Source organism: Aethalodelphis obliquidens, unplaced genomic scaffold, assembly GCF_003676395.1.
Source record: "Aethalodelphis obliquidens isolate GAN/ISIS:26980383/991018 unplaced genomic scaffold, ASM367639v1 scaffold38, whole genome shotgun sequence".
In the NCBI taxonomy this organism is placed as follows: Eukaryota; Metazoa; Chordata; class Mammalia; order Artiodactyla; family Delphinidae; genus Aethalodelphis; species Aethalodelphis obliquidens.
The window spans coordinates 4,264,246-4,275,105 of record NW_020837982.1 but is presented as its reverse complement, the minus strand read 5'-3'; the positions used below and the strand labels follow the sequence as shown (position 1 = coordinate 4,275,105).

Genomic DNA, 10,860 nt, shown 5'->3' with positions numbered 1-10,860 from the left:
CATTTACCAAAAGTGTGTGTCACTATATAGACTGATGCATTTGGGTTATATGCTTTCATGTTCTTTGAAATAGGGAATCATTGTCCTTGGCCAGGTAAGTGACTTGCAAGGACACAAAAGGGAACTTGGGGTTTTACTGAAGCTTGTCTTTTAAGATTCTCAGACATGTAAATGTGATTTCTATAAAGCATGGTAGTTAATTCAGTCTACAAAGTTGTTGGGTTTTTTTTAATGACATTTATTGTGGATTTCAGCAGCTAACATTTGGAAGCAGTATCTGAGCAGAACATAAAATTCATTCTAGATTGCTTAGCAAGGACTCGTGCTTGGGGAATTGTTACTTGGAGCTTCTAATCCACTACTGTTGGATACGGCGAATTGATTGAATCTGGGAAGTCTGGGCATGAGAACCCCACTCTCTCCAGTGTTTATAGTCTCCTCCATGATGGTCACATTCCAAGATATACTGATAGCCACGGTATCCAGGATACTGGTAGCAAACCCAGCTAGGAAAGCCAAAGCAGATTGGATTATTAAAACTAGTTAGGAACCTGGTCAAGACCCCCAAACCTGAGCCTCTTTCCTCGACACAATGATATGGAAGGCTTTTAGGCTTAGAAAACAAGAGCCATCCTAAATACGCCAGGCACCATTTGTGAGCAGATACCTACAACCAGCTGAAAATTAACCTTGATTATGAAAAAAGGTATGAGAGTAGTCAACATAAATCCTTCCATACAGGAATGTCTGGGGGAGGAAAAACTGAGATGCACTTACGCTCCACATTGTATCTTCATGGAACCAACTTCGTTGTTGAACCAACCCATGGCTTGCAAGGAGGGGTAGTCATCACAGATTTCCCATTGTCGTCCAATAAAGTTTTCTTTCTCAAAGATGGTAATCTTAGACTCCTTATGATTCTATAATGCAGAAATTTTGTTTTTTAAGTTTAGTACCGGTGTTAAGGCTGTCATTGTAATTCTTTACCACATTTATCAAACTCAAAACTCTCCTGGTTTACAGGAGGAAGTACATGATCATTAATTGTAAAAATATTTCAGGCAATACAGAGATTTTAAAAATTGGGTAATCCTGGGCTTCCCTGGTGGCGCAGTGGTTGAGCGTCCGCCTGCCGATGCAGGGGACACAGGTTCGTGCCCCGGTCCAGGAAGATCCTACATGCCGCGGAGTGGCTGGGCCTGTGAGTCATGGCCGCTGAGCCTGCGCGTCCGGAGCCTGTGCTCCGCAACGGCAGAGGCCACAACAGTGAGAGGCCGGCGTACCGCAAAAAAAAATTTTAAAAATTGGGTTATCCTGTTTAATCCAATTTAATACCATAACATTTAAGATTTTTTTTTTAAGATCTTTATTTTTGGCTGCGTTGTGTCTTCGTTGCTGCGCGCGGGCTTTCTCTAGTTGCGGCGAGTGGGGGCTAACCTTCGTTGCGGTGCGCGGGCTTCTCATTGTGGAGCACAGGCTCTAGGCACACGGGCTTCAGTAGTGTGGCACGTGGGCTCACTAGTTGTGGCTTGCGGGCTCTAGAGCGCAGGCTCATTAGTTGTGGCGCACGGGCTTAGTTGCTCCACGGCATGTGGCATCTTCCTGGACCAGGGCTCGAACCCATGTCCCCTGCATTGGCAGGCGGATTCTTAACCACTGCGCCACCAGGGAAGTCCCAATACCATAACATTTAAGATGTACAAATAACTGATATACTTTGGAACAATGAAAGACCAATGAAGGAAAATTATGACAGCAGGAAAAATATTTGAAACACATAGCCAACCAAAGGATTAATTGTAATGTGGAAAAGATCCCACAAATTGATAGGAAAAGTAAGTCCATGTGTGCCTAAGTGTTTGTGTGTGTGCATGGCATTGGAAACAATGTAAACGTCCAGTAGGGGATATGAAGACTACACAGGCATTAAGAAGGCAGAGACTAACCTTTATGAAGTTCAAAAGCAGGCAAAACTAGCCTTAGTGATAGCAAGTGGAAAGGAGCAATTGATTGGAAAGGGACACCAGGTAATTTTATGGGGCAATGGAATTGTTCTCTATCTGGTTAGGGTGTTGGTTATGTGGGTATACATGTTTTTCAAAACTCATAAGGATATACACTTAGGATTTGTGCATTTCACTATGTGTAAATTATATCAATACATTAGAGGAAAAAAATCGGAGTTAAAGTGAGATGAAAACACATCCAGATAGGGAAATACTAAATACCTTTTAGTTCTAGAACAGTTTAGTTTACCATTTCCACTACTTGAATTTTGGTAGGACTTTAAGATGAGATAATTAACAGCTAAAATCATGAGAAAATCACATGATATAGATGAACATTTGAAAAGGTTTTAGCCTAGCCTTACTCCCAATGTAGGGATCATTTTTCAACACACCCCTCAAGGTCATCCTGCTTCTGCTTGAATTCTCCAAAAGACTAAAAGCATCCCATTCTGATGCATGATTGAATATTGCTTAGTGTTAGAAACAAAGTTAGGAATCAAAGATAAGAGGTGCTGGAGCTCTTGCCTACTTCTTCAGTCTGTACTAAAGGGTTACTTCAGCATTACCCTGTTTCTAGGTAAAATGATACACAGATTGAAATTTAACTGGCCCAGGATTTACTTTTATTACATGGTAAGTGCTCTCACTAATTATCCTATTGCACTTCTGAAGATCTGGGCTCCTGAGTATCCGCTTCCTGACACCTATAAGAAACCCTTACTTTTAGCTTAATAAAAATACCATCTAGGAGAGAAAAAAATCAAATGTGTAAACTTAGAAACTAAGGGAGCAGTGTTTTTCTTTTTATACTTTTTTCCTTCCTGCCACATTTCAGCATAACTGATGGGAAATAACATAAGTGTCAGTCCATATGCACCCTCTCTTATCCATCCCCCACATGCACAGAAATGAAAATTTCAGGGACTCACAGCTGAACAGATGGGGCGGAAGGACATGAGGCGCTCAATGTGGTAGGCATTACTCCCGCTCCAGGCATCCCAGCGAGGGTACTCTCCTCTCTCCAGGACAAACTGTTGCCCGCAGAAGCTGGTATGCTCATAACCAATCCAGCTGCCAAAGACAAGTAATGGTGTTTGTTCATGGTGTTCAGAGCTTACATGGCCTCATGGAGAAGGCATCTTTTGTTTTAGATGTTAACAGTGGGGTAAAATATCCAATTAAAGCCATACAAAGTAATACTTTTATCATGAGAGGTGGAGAATGGCAGCTGCACTATGTGGGTTTGTAAATATATTTGTTTGGGGTTATCCACTGAAGAGGTGTACGTCACTGGCCTGAGTAATGAGTATTGACAAAGTCAGTCTAAAATTATATTTCCTTTCCAAGTTACCTTATTCTCTACTTGGAGCTCCAGGTTCAGTATCTAGTGACTGACTATTGCTTTGGCTCCAGCCAAACCTATTGACTTCTTTCTAAGGAAGCAAAGGGATGAACAGGCAGCTGATGAATGACTAGTCTCTTGTTTCCTTGTCACTTGGTGGGTTCTTCTGCATGCCTATATATACCTATACCTTATTTATTAAAACACCTCAGATTGATTTTTCACAACCAGGTCTCAGTTACTGATGACACCTTAAAGAATTTTACTTTAAGGGTTGAAGAGCTCAATTTTGGGGGTGAGCAACTTGTGGAAACCTATCTACATGCACGGCCAGTTCTGCCTAGGCCAAAGTAGAGTCCTTGCCTTTGTGTTTTCAGGCTGATGATCAAGGCCTCAACTAACTTGCCAAGAGTAAGAAGACAAGAGAGGGTCTTCCTTGCCAAGGAGATTAACCACCACCAAGAAACTCCTGAAAGACTAGCTAGGAACTACAATTACTCTCTGGAGTTGAGTTCCTTTTTACAAAGAGAAATTAGCTAACTGTCTGCTCTGGGACATGGAGGGGAGTTAGCTGTGAAGCTGTAGCTTGATAGTTTCCTCTCTCTTTTCTGTAGGAAAGAAAAACTCAAGGGGCTTGTGGCTATTCTGAGGGAATCCCAGGCAGAAGCCTCTGGGCTCCAGAAGCACAGAACTGATTACCATCACTGCCCCACCACATGGTATATATTTCTTTAATCCCGCCCAAATCTAATACCAAGCCACTAAGAACCTCATGTTCCTTCCAGTTTTGAGTTACTAAATTACATATGTAGTGACTTTTGGGTTTTTTTTGAGATTACTTAAGTATGGAGGCTGCTCTCCCAGAAATGATTAGAGTTTGGGGGAACATCTTTCTTCCCTGATCTCCACCTTTATGGCCACATGTCTGAAGGGACCAGAAATAAGGGGCCTGATGTTCTGCTGAGGTCTATACTCACGCGCCACATTCCACCTTGAGAGACCGGACATTGTCAAAACTGCGCTCAGAGACATTTGGGCAGGAGCTGGTGAACTCCATTCTCTTGCCCTGGAAGTTCTCCTGGTCATAGATGGTTATCTGAAATGGGATTAAAATGGGAAAACAGAGCTAGAAAGTGGTACATCAGGAAGAACAGAGGCCCAGGCCAACATCTTAACCTGTGTCTGAACCTATGTTTTCCATCACTAGCTGCAGCCCAGGAGGCCTGATGAGGTCTCTTCTAGTGTAGACTGGGTTAAGAAGGGGTTTGAACTAATAGCACTGGTTGGCGGTGTTCACATGCCCAGTCGGGATGAGGCGTGGGGATTGGTTTCTGACAGGAATTGTCCTCCAGGGATGATAGCCGACCTAGTGGGCGTACCAATGATTTGTGGACTCTTACTCCACCATGCTTCCTGCATAAGTGTGGCCAGAAGCCATGAATCTGGGAGACCCAGGGAGGGCCTCCCTGTGAATTATTTCTTAGCTTCTCCAGCCACACCTGCTATAGAAACCTAAAGAGTAAAGGGAGAGTTGTAATAAACCCCTTTCATACCTTGAACTAGAACTTGGCTCTTGAACCTGGCTAGAGGACAACTCCCAAAGCTGTGAACAGGACTCAAGAGTTGACCCAGTGAGGAAGGTAAGGGTGTTGAGGGAAACAGTGGCTGAGGACCAGCCACTTCAGGCAGTGGTTACAACCAACCTCACGTTGGGAGTCAGGAGACCATAGTCCAACCATTTATTTGGGATCTGGTGGCAAATCTGTCCTCATTTCTGGGCCCTCAGTTTTTCCATGTCATAATTCACTTGGGCTGCTCTATTTTAAGATGATTTTAACGGTGTGGAGGAATATTGACCTAGAAAACTAGGTATCATTTCCCACCCATCATGGGATTCCGGGGTCATCCTTCTTCTGTCCGAATGGGGCACCCTGAGAAGAACCTTCCTGAGACAGCATCTGGATTTTGGGTGAACCCTTCCCCTACAAGCTGGTGTTTTATTGGTCGGTCACTGTCCCATGGAAAAGCACAGCTCTGAGGCCTGCTCTGAGGTGGTATTATACCCCCTGCCCTAATGGAGTCCTCAATTTTTCCTGTGATAGCGATGGGCTTACCTTCCATGGCCCCACAGACCCCGGCATGGGGTTAGTTTGAGCCATCTTGGTGGTTGGAAGGGATTCTGGAAGACAGAACACACACCAATGACATGGTCTCTGGGGTGAGGGAAGAGGAGCACAGGCGGAAGTAAAGGAGGCTTGAAGTCCAGTAAACAGACTTTGGTTGGGACGCTGGCTCTGCCTCTCACTAGCCGAGCCTCAGTTGTTTTCCATCGGTAAAACTTCTATGCGCAGAGTTATTGTAAGGATTAGAAGCAATAATGCAGGTAGAGCACTGAACAGATGCCATGACCACTTGATAAACGTGGCTCTCGTCCTCTTGCCTGCCTCCAGGCACCCGCTGCTGGTGGCAGCATCGCCTCAGTCTTACATACCCCAGTATAAACCCCTTGGCAGCCATCCAGTCCAGACGCTTCATATTACCAGTGCGTGGTCTCACTGTCACCTGGCTTCTCACAGCCCTCACACGGACCAGCTGTGCACAGCCATGCACCATTCCCTCCCTACTTCTCTGCCTTCTAGACCTACCCAGCCTTGGTCTTGCCTCCGGAGACTTTGCTGCTTTCCCCAGCCTATGGTGACTTGATTTCTTTCCTCATTTCCAGCGCTCATCACAGTACTGAGCTGTCTTCCTATTGAATATGTCCTGGGTGAACGTCTCCATGGCAGGGCCTGGGTCTCCAGAGTGACTGATGTAGCATCATGCTGAGCCCATGTTGGGGTGGTGCGTGTTTAAGGAGGGGGACGGGCGGCATTGAAAGACTTACCGAAGGAAAGTGAGGAAGAAAAGAGGATGATCATAATAGCTAACACTGAACAGTGGCCCACCCTATGCCAGGCCCTGTCCTACATGATTTACATGCATTAATACATTTAATCTTCACAATGAGCCTATGAGGGAAGCGCTATCATTGTCCCCATTTTACAGGTGAGGAGGCTCATAGAGGTGAGGTAGATAGAAAAAGATGGTAGGAAGAGTAAAGGAGGGAAGGACAGGGGGCAGAGGTCAAGGAGGGAGGGAAGAAAGAAGACAGGCAGGTGGATGTCAATTTTCTTAATTCAGAACATCCATTCATAGCTTTTCCCTCTGGCTGGTATTGGCCCAGGGACTGATGCATGTAAACTCTGTGACGTAACTCTCTGTTCTGAACCTCTGAACAAGCACTTCCTAGCTCTTGCCCCCCTACCTTCTCCCTATGCCCCTGGAGCCTGTCATTTCTTGGGGCCCCATGCCCCCTCCCAGCCGTGGTCGCTAGGGCAGTGGTTATTGTCATGTAAGTGACTCCTCTTGGGGTGGCAAGAGGAGACTACCTCCCCCAGAGTACCCCAGTCTTCTCCAGCCATCTTCAGAGGCTCTGACCACAAGGCAGGAAGACGGGGTCCCCCTTCTGGGCATGTTTCTGCAGGGGAAGGAAAGGAAGGACCAGAGCACCCCTCAAGGCCTTACTCACCCAGCTCCTGCTGCACAGTCTGGGTCTCCATCTGGTGCCACTTCCTCTATGGCCCTGCTCTTTATAGCCCTGCGGCTGATGCCCTCCGGCCCTGTCAGCACTCTGCTTTCCCTCTGCTTTTGTTCCCCCTGATCCCAGAGCTTTGGTGGCTCAGCCTGCTGGGCGGGCATCCCTCAGGGCTTTGTTTAAACCTGGGATACAGAAATCCAGAGAGGCCCTGCTGCTGTGGGCAAGGCTGGCTGTGCAGGCCTTGGCTGCTGTGGACTTGCTCTCAGAGCAGCTGGGAGGTGAGGACAGGCCTCTGCGTGCATCTTGTCCCCTACTCTTCTCCAGATTCTTTTCCTCTCGCCACCCCAGGACCTTCTAAGACCCCATGTCGTAACAAACACATCAAAACGCACCTCCCTTCTCATACAGGATATACGTTTTGGTTGTTTTTTTTAAAAAATGCAAAGGATTATTACAATTCTGAACTCTATTTTTTAAAAAAATGGTTCAGTGTGTGCTTGGAAATCTTCATTATACCATATTTATATGTATAACTATGCAAGAGTCGAATTCAGTTATGGTCAGCTAGTAGACAGGACTCTCTCTGTAGCTATGTTATTAAATATTCATTTTAATTTCGCAGCTTTCTTTTTCAAATTTGGAGCCAATAAATCTTTTGAGGTTTTTAAAAAATATATTGCTTTAGGCCCTTAGCAGTCTCACAGGCCCAAGGTACCCTAACAGGTAAAATGATTTCTCCCTGGAATTTCAGGGCTCTTGGTGAGAAGAGTGTGTGGTGATTGGGGGCCTCCCCAGGAGCCCTGAAGGGGAGGATGTGTGGTTCAAGAATCATAGCTACTGTGAGAAGGAGGAGGGTGCATGGGTGGAGGTTGCCATGGGTGAGCCTGGCAGATGTGAGTTCAGATCCCAACTCCCCCTGGGTGGGTGACTGGGCAAGTTATTCAGCTTCTCTCAACCCCCAAAAAGGAGATACTATCTGCCTGACACATCGTAGGTTTATTATTACATATTATCCTACTCTCCTTCTGGTGACAGATCCTGTAGAAAATCTCATAGCAGCTTGGAGAGAGGAAGAAACTTTTCCTAGTAAAGTTCTCCCAATCCCTCTGCCAATCTCTCTGGCCTGGAACTCAGGTTTGTCTGAGCCCCCTTTTCTCAGAACCAAAAATCCAGGGGCCAGTTCTGGTACACACACAAGTATTTGCAGGTCAGGCAGAACATTCCAAATCCACTGGTCTGATGATAAGCGTGACGTGCCACCCTAGGATGTTTCTGCTGCTTGATTAATTGATGGCATCTGGATCGATGGCTGGCGAGAACAGAGTCGCCTTGGGGATCGTGGCCGGCTGGTGGCTGTGCAAGGGCTTAAGGCACCAGCTGTCCATGCTGGTGATTCTTCCTCGACTTTCCTTTTCTCTCTCCTCAGAACTGGGGTCTTGGGAAAACACTTATTTGTTCATTTGTTCATTCATTCATTCCTTAACTCCTGGACTGGCTTAGGTACCCCCACCAAGTGCTCTCATGACACCCTGCACTTACCGATGATGGCATGGATCACACTTAGAAATTGTTTTAGAAACTAGAAATATTGGGCTCCGAGGAGGGAAACTGGGCACTTGGGGTTCGAGTATAGGACAAAACTTTTCATAGTATAGTTTTCTGTACTTTTTGAGTTTTGAACAATGTGGACATATTTCTATCAAAACAAAGTTATTTTTGAAGATAAAGAAACTGCTTAATTATCTGCTGCTTCTGCTAGACGCCATCCTCTATGATGGCCGGGGCTCAGTTTTGTTCATTGTTATATCTTTGGCTCTGGGCAAAACTCTTAGCTCAGTAAATATGTTTTTGTTTTGTTTTGTTTTGTTTTTTTAAAGAAGATGTTGGGGGTAGGAGTTTATTAATTAATTTATTTATTTTTGCTGCGTTGGGTCTTCGTTTCTGTGTGAGGGCTTTCTCTAGTTGTGGCAAGCGGGGCCCACTCTTCATCACGTTGCGGGGGCCTCTCACTATCGCGGCCTCTCTTGTTGCGGAGCACAGGCTCCAGACGCGCAGGCTCAGTAGTTGTGGCTCACAGGCGTAGTTGCTCCACGGCATGTGGGATCCTCCCAGACCAGGGCTCGAACCCGTGTCCCCTGCATTAGCAGGCAGATTCTCAACCACTGCGCCACCAGGGAAGCCCAGTAAATATGTTTTGAATGAATGAACGACATCCAATGATGGAGTTTTGTGACTCTGGGGGCAGAGGTGAAACTGACGTAGTCCTCACCACCCTAGCCACAGCCGACCTGCTTGTGTTGTGTTTGTGCTTCTTACATGCTCAGCCTCTCAATTTGGGAGCTTTACACACCACTGAAGTGTTAGAGCCATGCAGGCTGATTGAGCCAATTTTTAATTTTTGCAGAAAAATGGGGCTTTCACGTTTGATTGAAAAGCCCAAACCCATGAACAAAACCACTGTAAGGGGGAAGATCAAGGTCACTGTGCAAACAATTTACAAATATCCATCCAATTTTCCTGGGGTCATGAGAATCCCTAGCCTGTCCTCTGTCCTCTTTCCTCAATTACCTTAAGTCCAAGGAAGCTGGAGAAGGAGTACCAAATCTCCAGTGCAACCATCATGCTTTCCAAATAGCACCTCAATGTTTTTTTAAAAATATTTATTTGGCTGCGCTGGGTCTTAGTTGCGGCACATGGGATCGTTGCCGCGTGTGGGCTCCTTTAGTTGCAGCGCGCGGGATCTTTTTTTTTAATAAATTTATTTATTTTTATTTATTTATTTTTGGTTGCATTGGGTCTGCGTTGCTGCACGTGGGCTTTCTCTAGTTGTGGCGAGCGTGGGCTACTCTTTGTTACGGTGCTCGGGCTTCTCCTTGCAGTGGCTTCTCTGTTGTGGAGCACAGGCTCTAGGCGCCTGGGCTTCAGTCGTTGTGGCACATGGGCTCAGTAGTTGTGGCTTGGGAGCTCTAGAGCGCAGGCTCAGTAGTTGTGGTGCACGGGCTTAATTGCTCCGTGGCATGTGGGATCTTCCCGGACCAGGGCTCCAACCCGCGTCCCCTGCATTGGCAGGCGGATTCTCAACCACTGCACCACCAGGGAAGCCCTGGAGTCATCTTAGTTGCGGCATGCATGTGGGATCTAGTTCCCCAACCAGGGATTGAACCCGGGCCCCTTGCATTGGGAGCGTGGCGTCTTAGCCACTGGACCACCAGGTAAGTCCCCTCAATGTGATTTTTAACCAAGTTCTACAGGATTCCCCCCCACCCCGACATTGTTTGGAACTACTGCTTCACCTGCCCCATGATGGTTATGGCCTCAGAGCTCCAACTCCCTCCGCTGTCTCTTTCCAGGAAAGTCAGGGCACAGCCACTCCAGGAGTGGGAACCAAGAGAGCAACCAGCTTGTATTCCCTTCTCCCAAGCTGGGTTTGGGTCTCTCCTCTTCATCCTTAATAACAATAACTACAGTGTACAGAGCATTTACTGTGAACCAGACACTACCTTCTTTATTCTCAAAACAACCCCATGAAGTAGATCATTATGATACCCATTTTACCAGTGACTTAACTGAAGATCTGAGGGGCCAAGTTCTGGGCCAGGGAACCCAACAGGGACTTGAATGCACGTCTCTCTGATTCGAAAGCACAGAGTTTTTCCTACTGGCAACCCTGCCTCTCTGGCGTAAAGTCGGATGATAATACCTACCTGACCCACGGCTGTCAGATGAAGGGAAATGAAGGTGTTTAGGGTAGCCTTTGGGACCCAGTACCATCAATAAATGGTAACTATATTATAGCTTGTTCCAAGTCAGATACTATCTTGTGCCAGATTCTCATAGAGATGAGTGGGAACAAGCAACAAAGTTTTAGAAACATTTATCAGATAAAAAATATTGTCTTTGAATTTCAAAAAGACCAGATTCATTCCGTTTTC

The 10,860-nt window shown here is 46.1% G+C and overlaps 1 protein-coding gene across 1 annotated transcript; it reads right to left on the bottom strand.

Annotated features, from left to right (window-relative positions):
* Positions 1–358: 358 nt before the first annotated feature.
* Positions 359–6,950, bottom strand: CRYBA1 (crystallin beta A1). The gene is made up of 6 exons (XM_027130381.1): positions 6,920–6,950; positions 5,466–5,665; positions 4,329–4,447; positions 2,939–3,080; positions 778–920; positions 359–506 (listed from the first exon to the last, which is right to left on the bottom strand). Exons 1-6 carry the CDS (start codon positions 6,948–6,950, stop codon positions 359–361), a joined length of 783 nt encoding a protein of 260 aa, XP_026986182.1.
* Between the last annotated feature and the right edge of the window lie 3,910 nt (positions 6,951–10,860).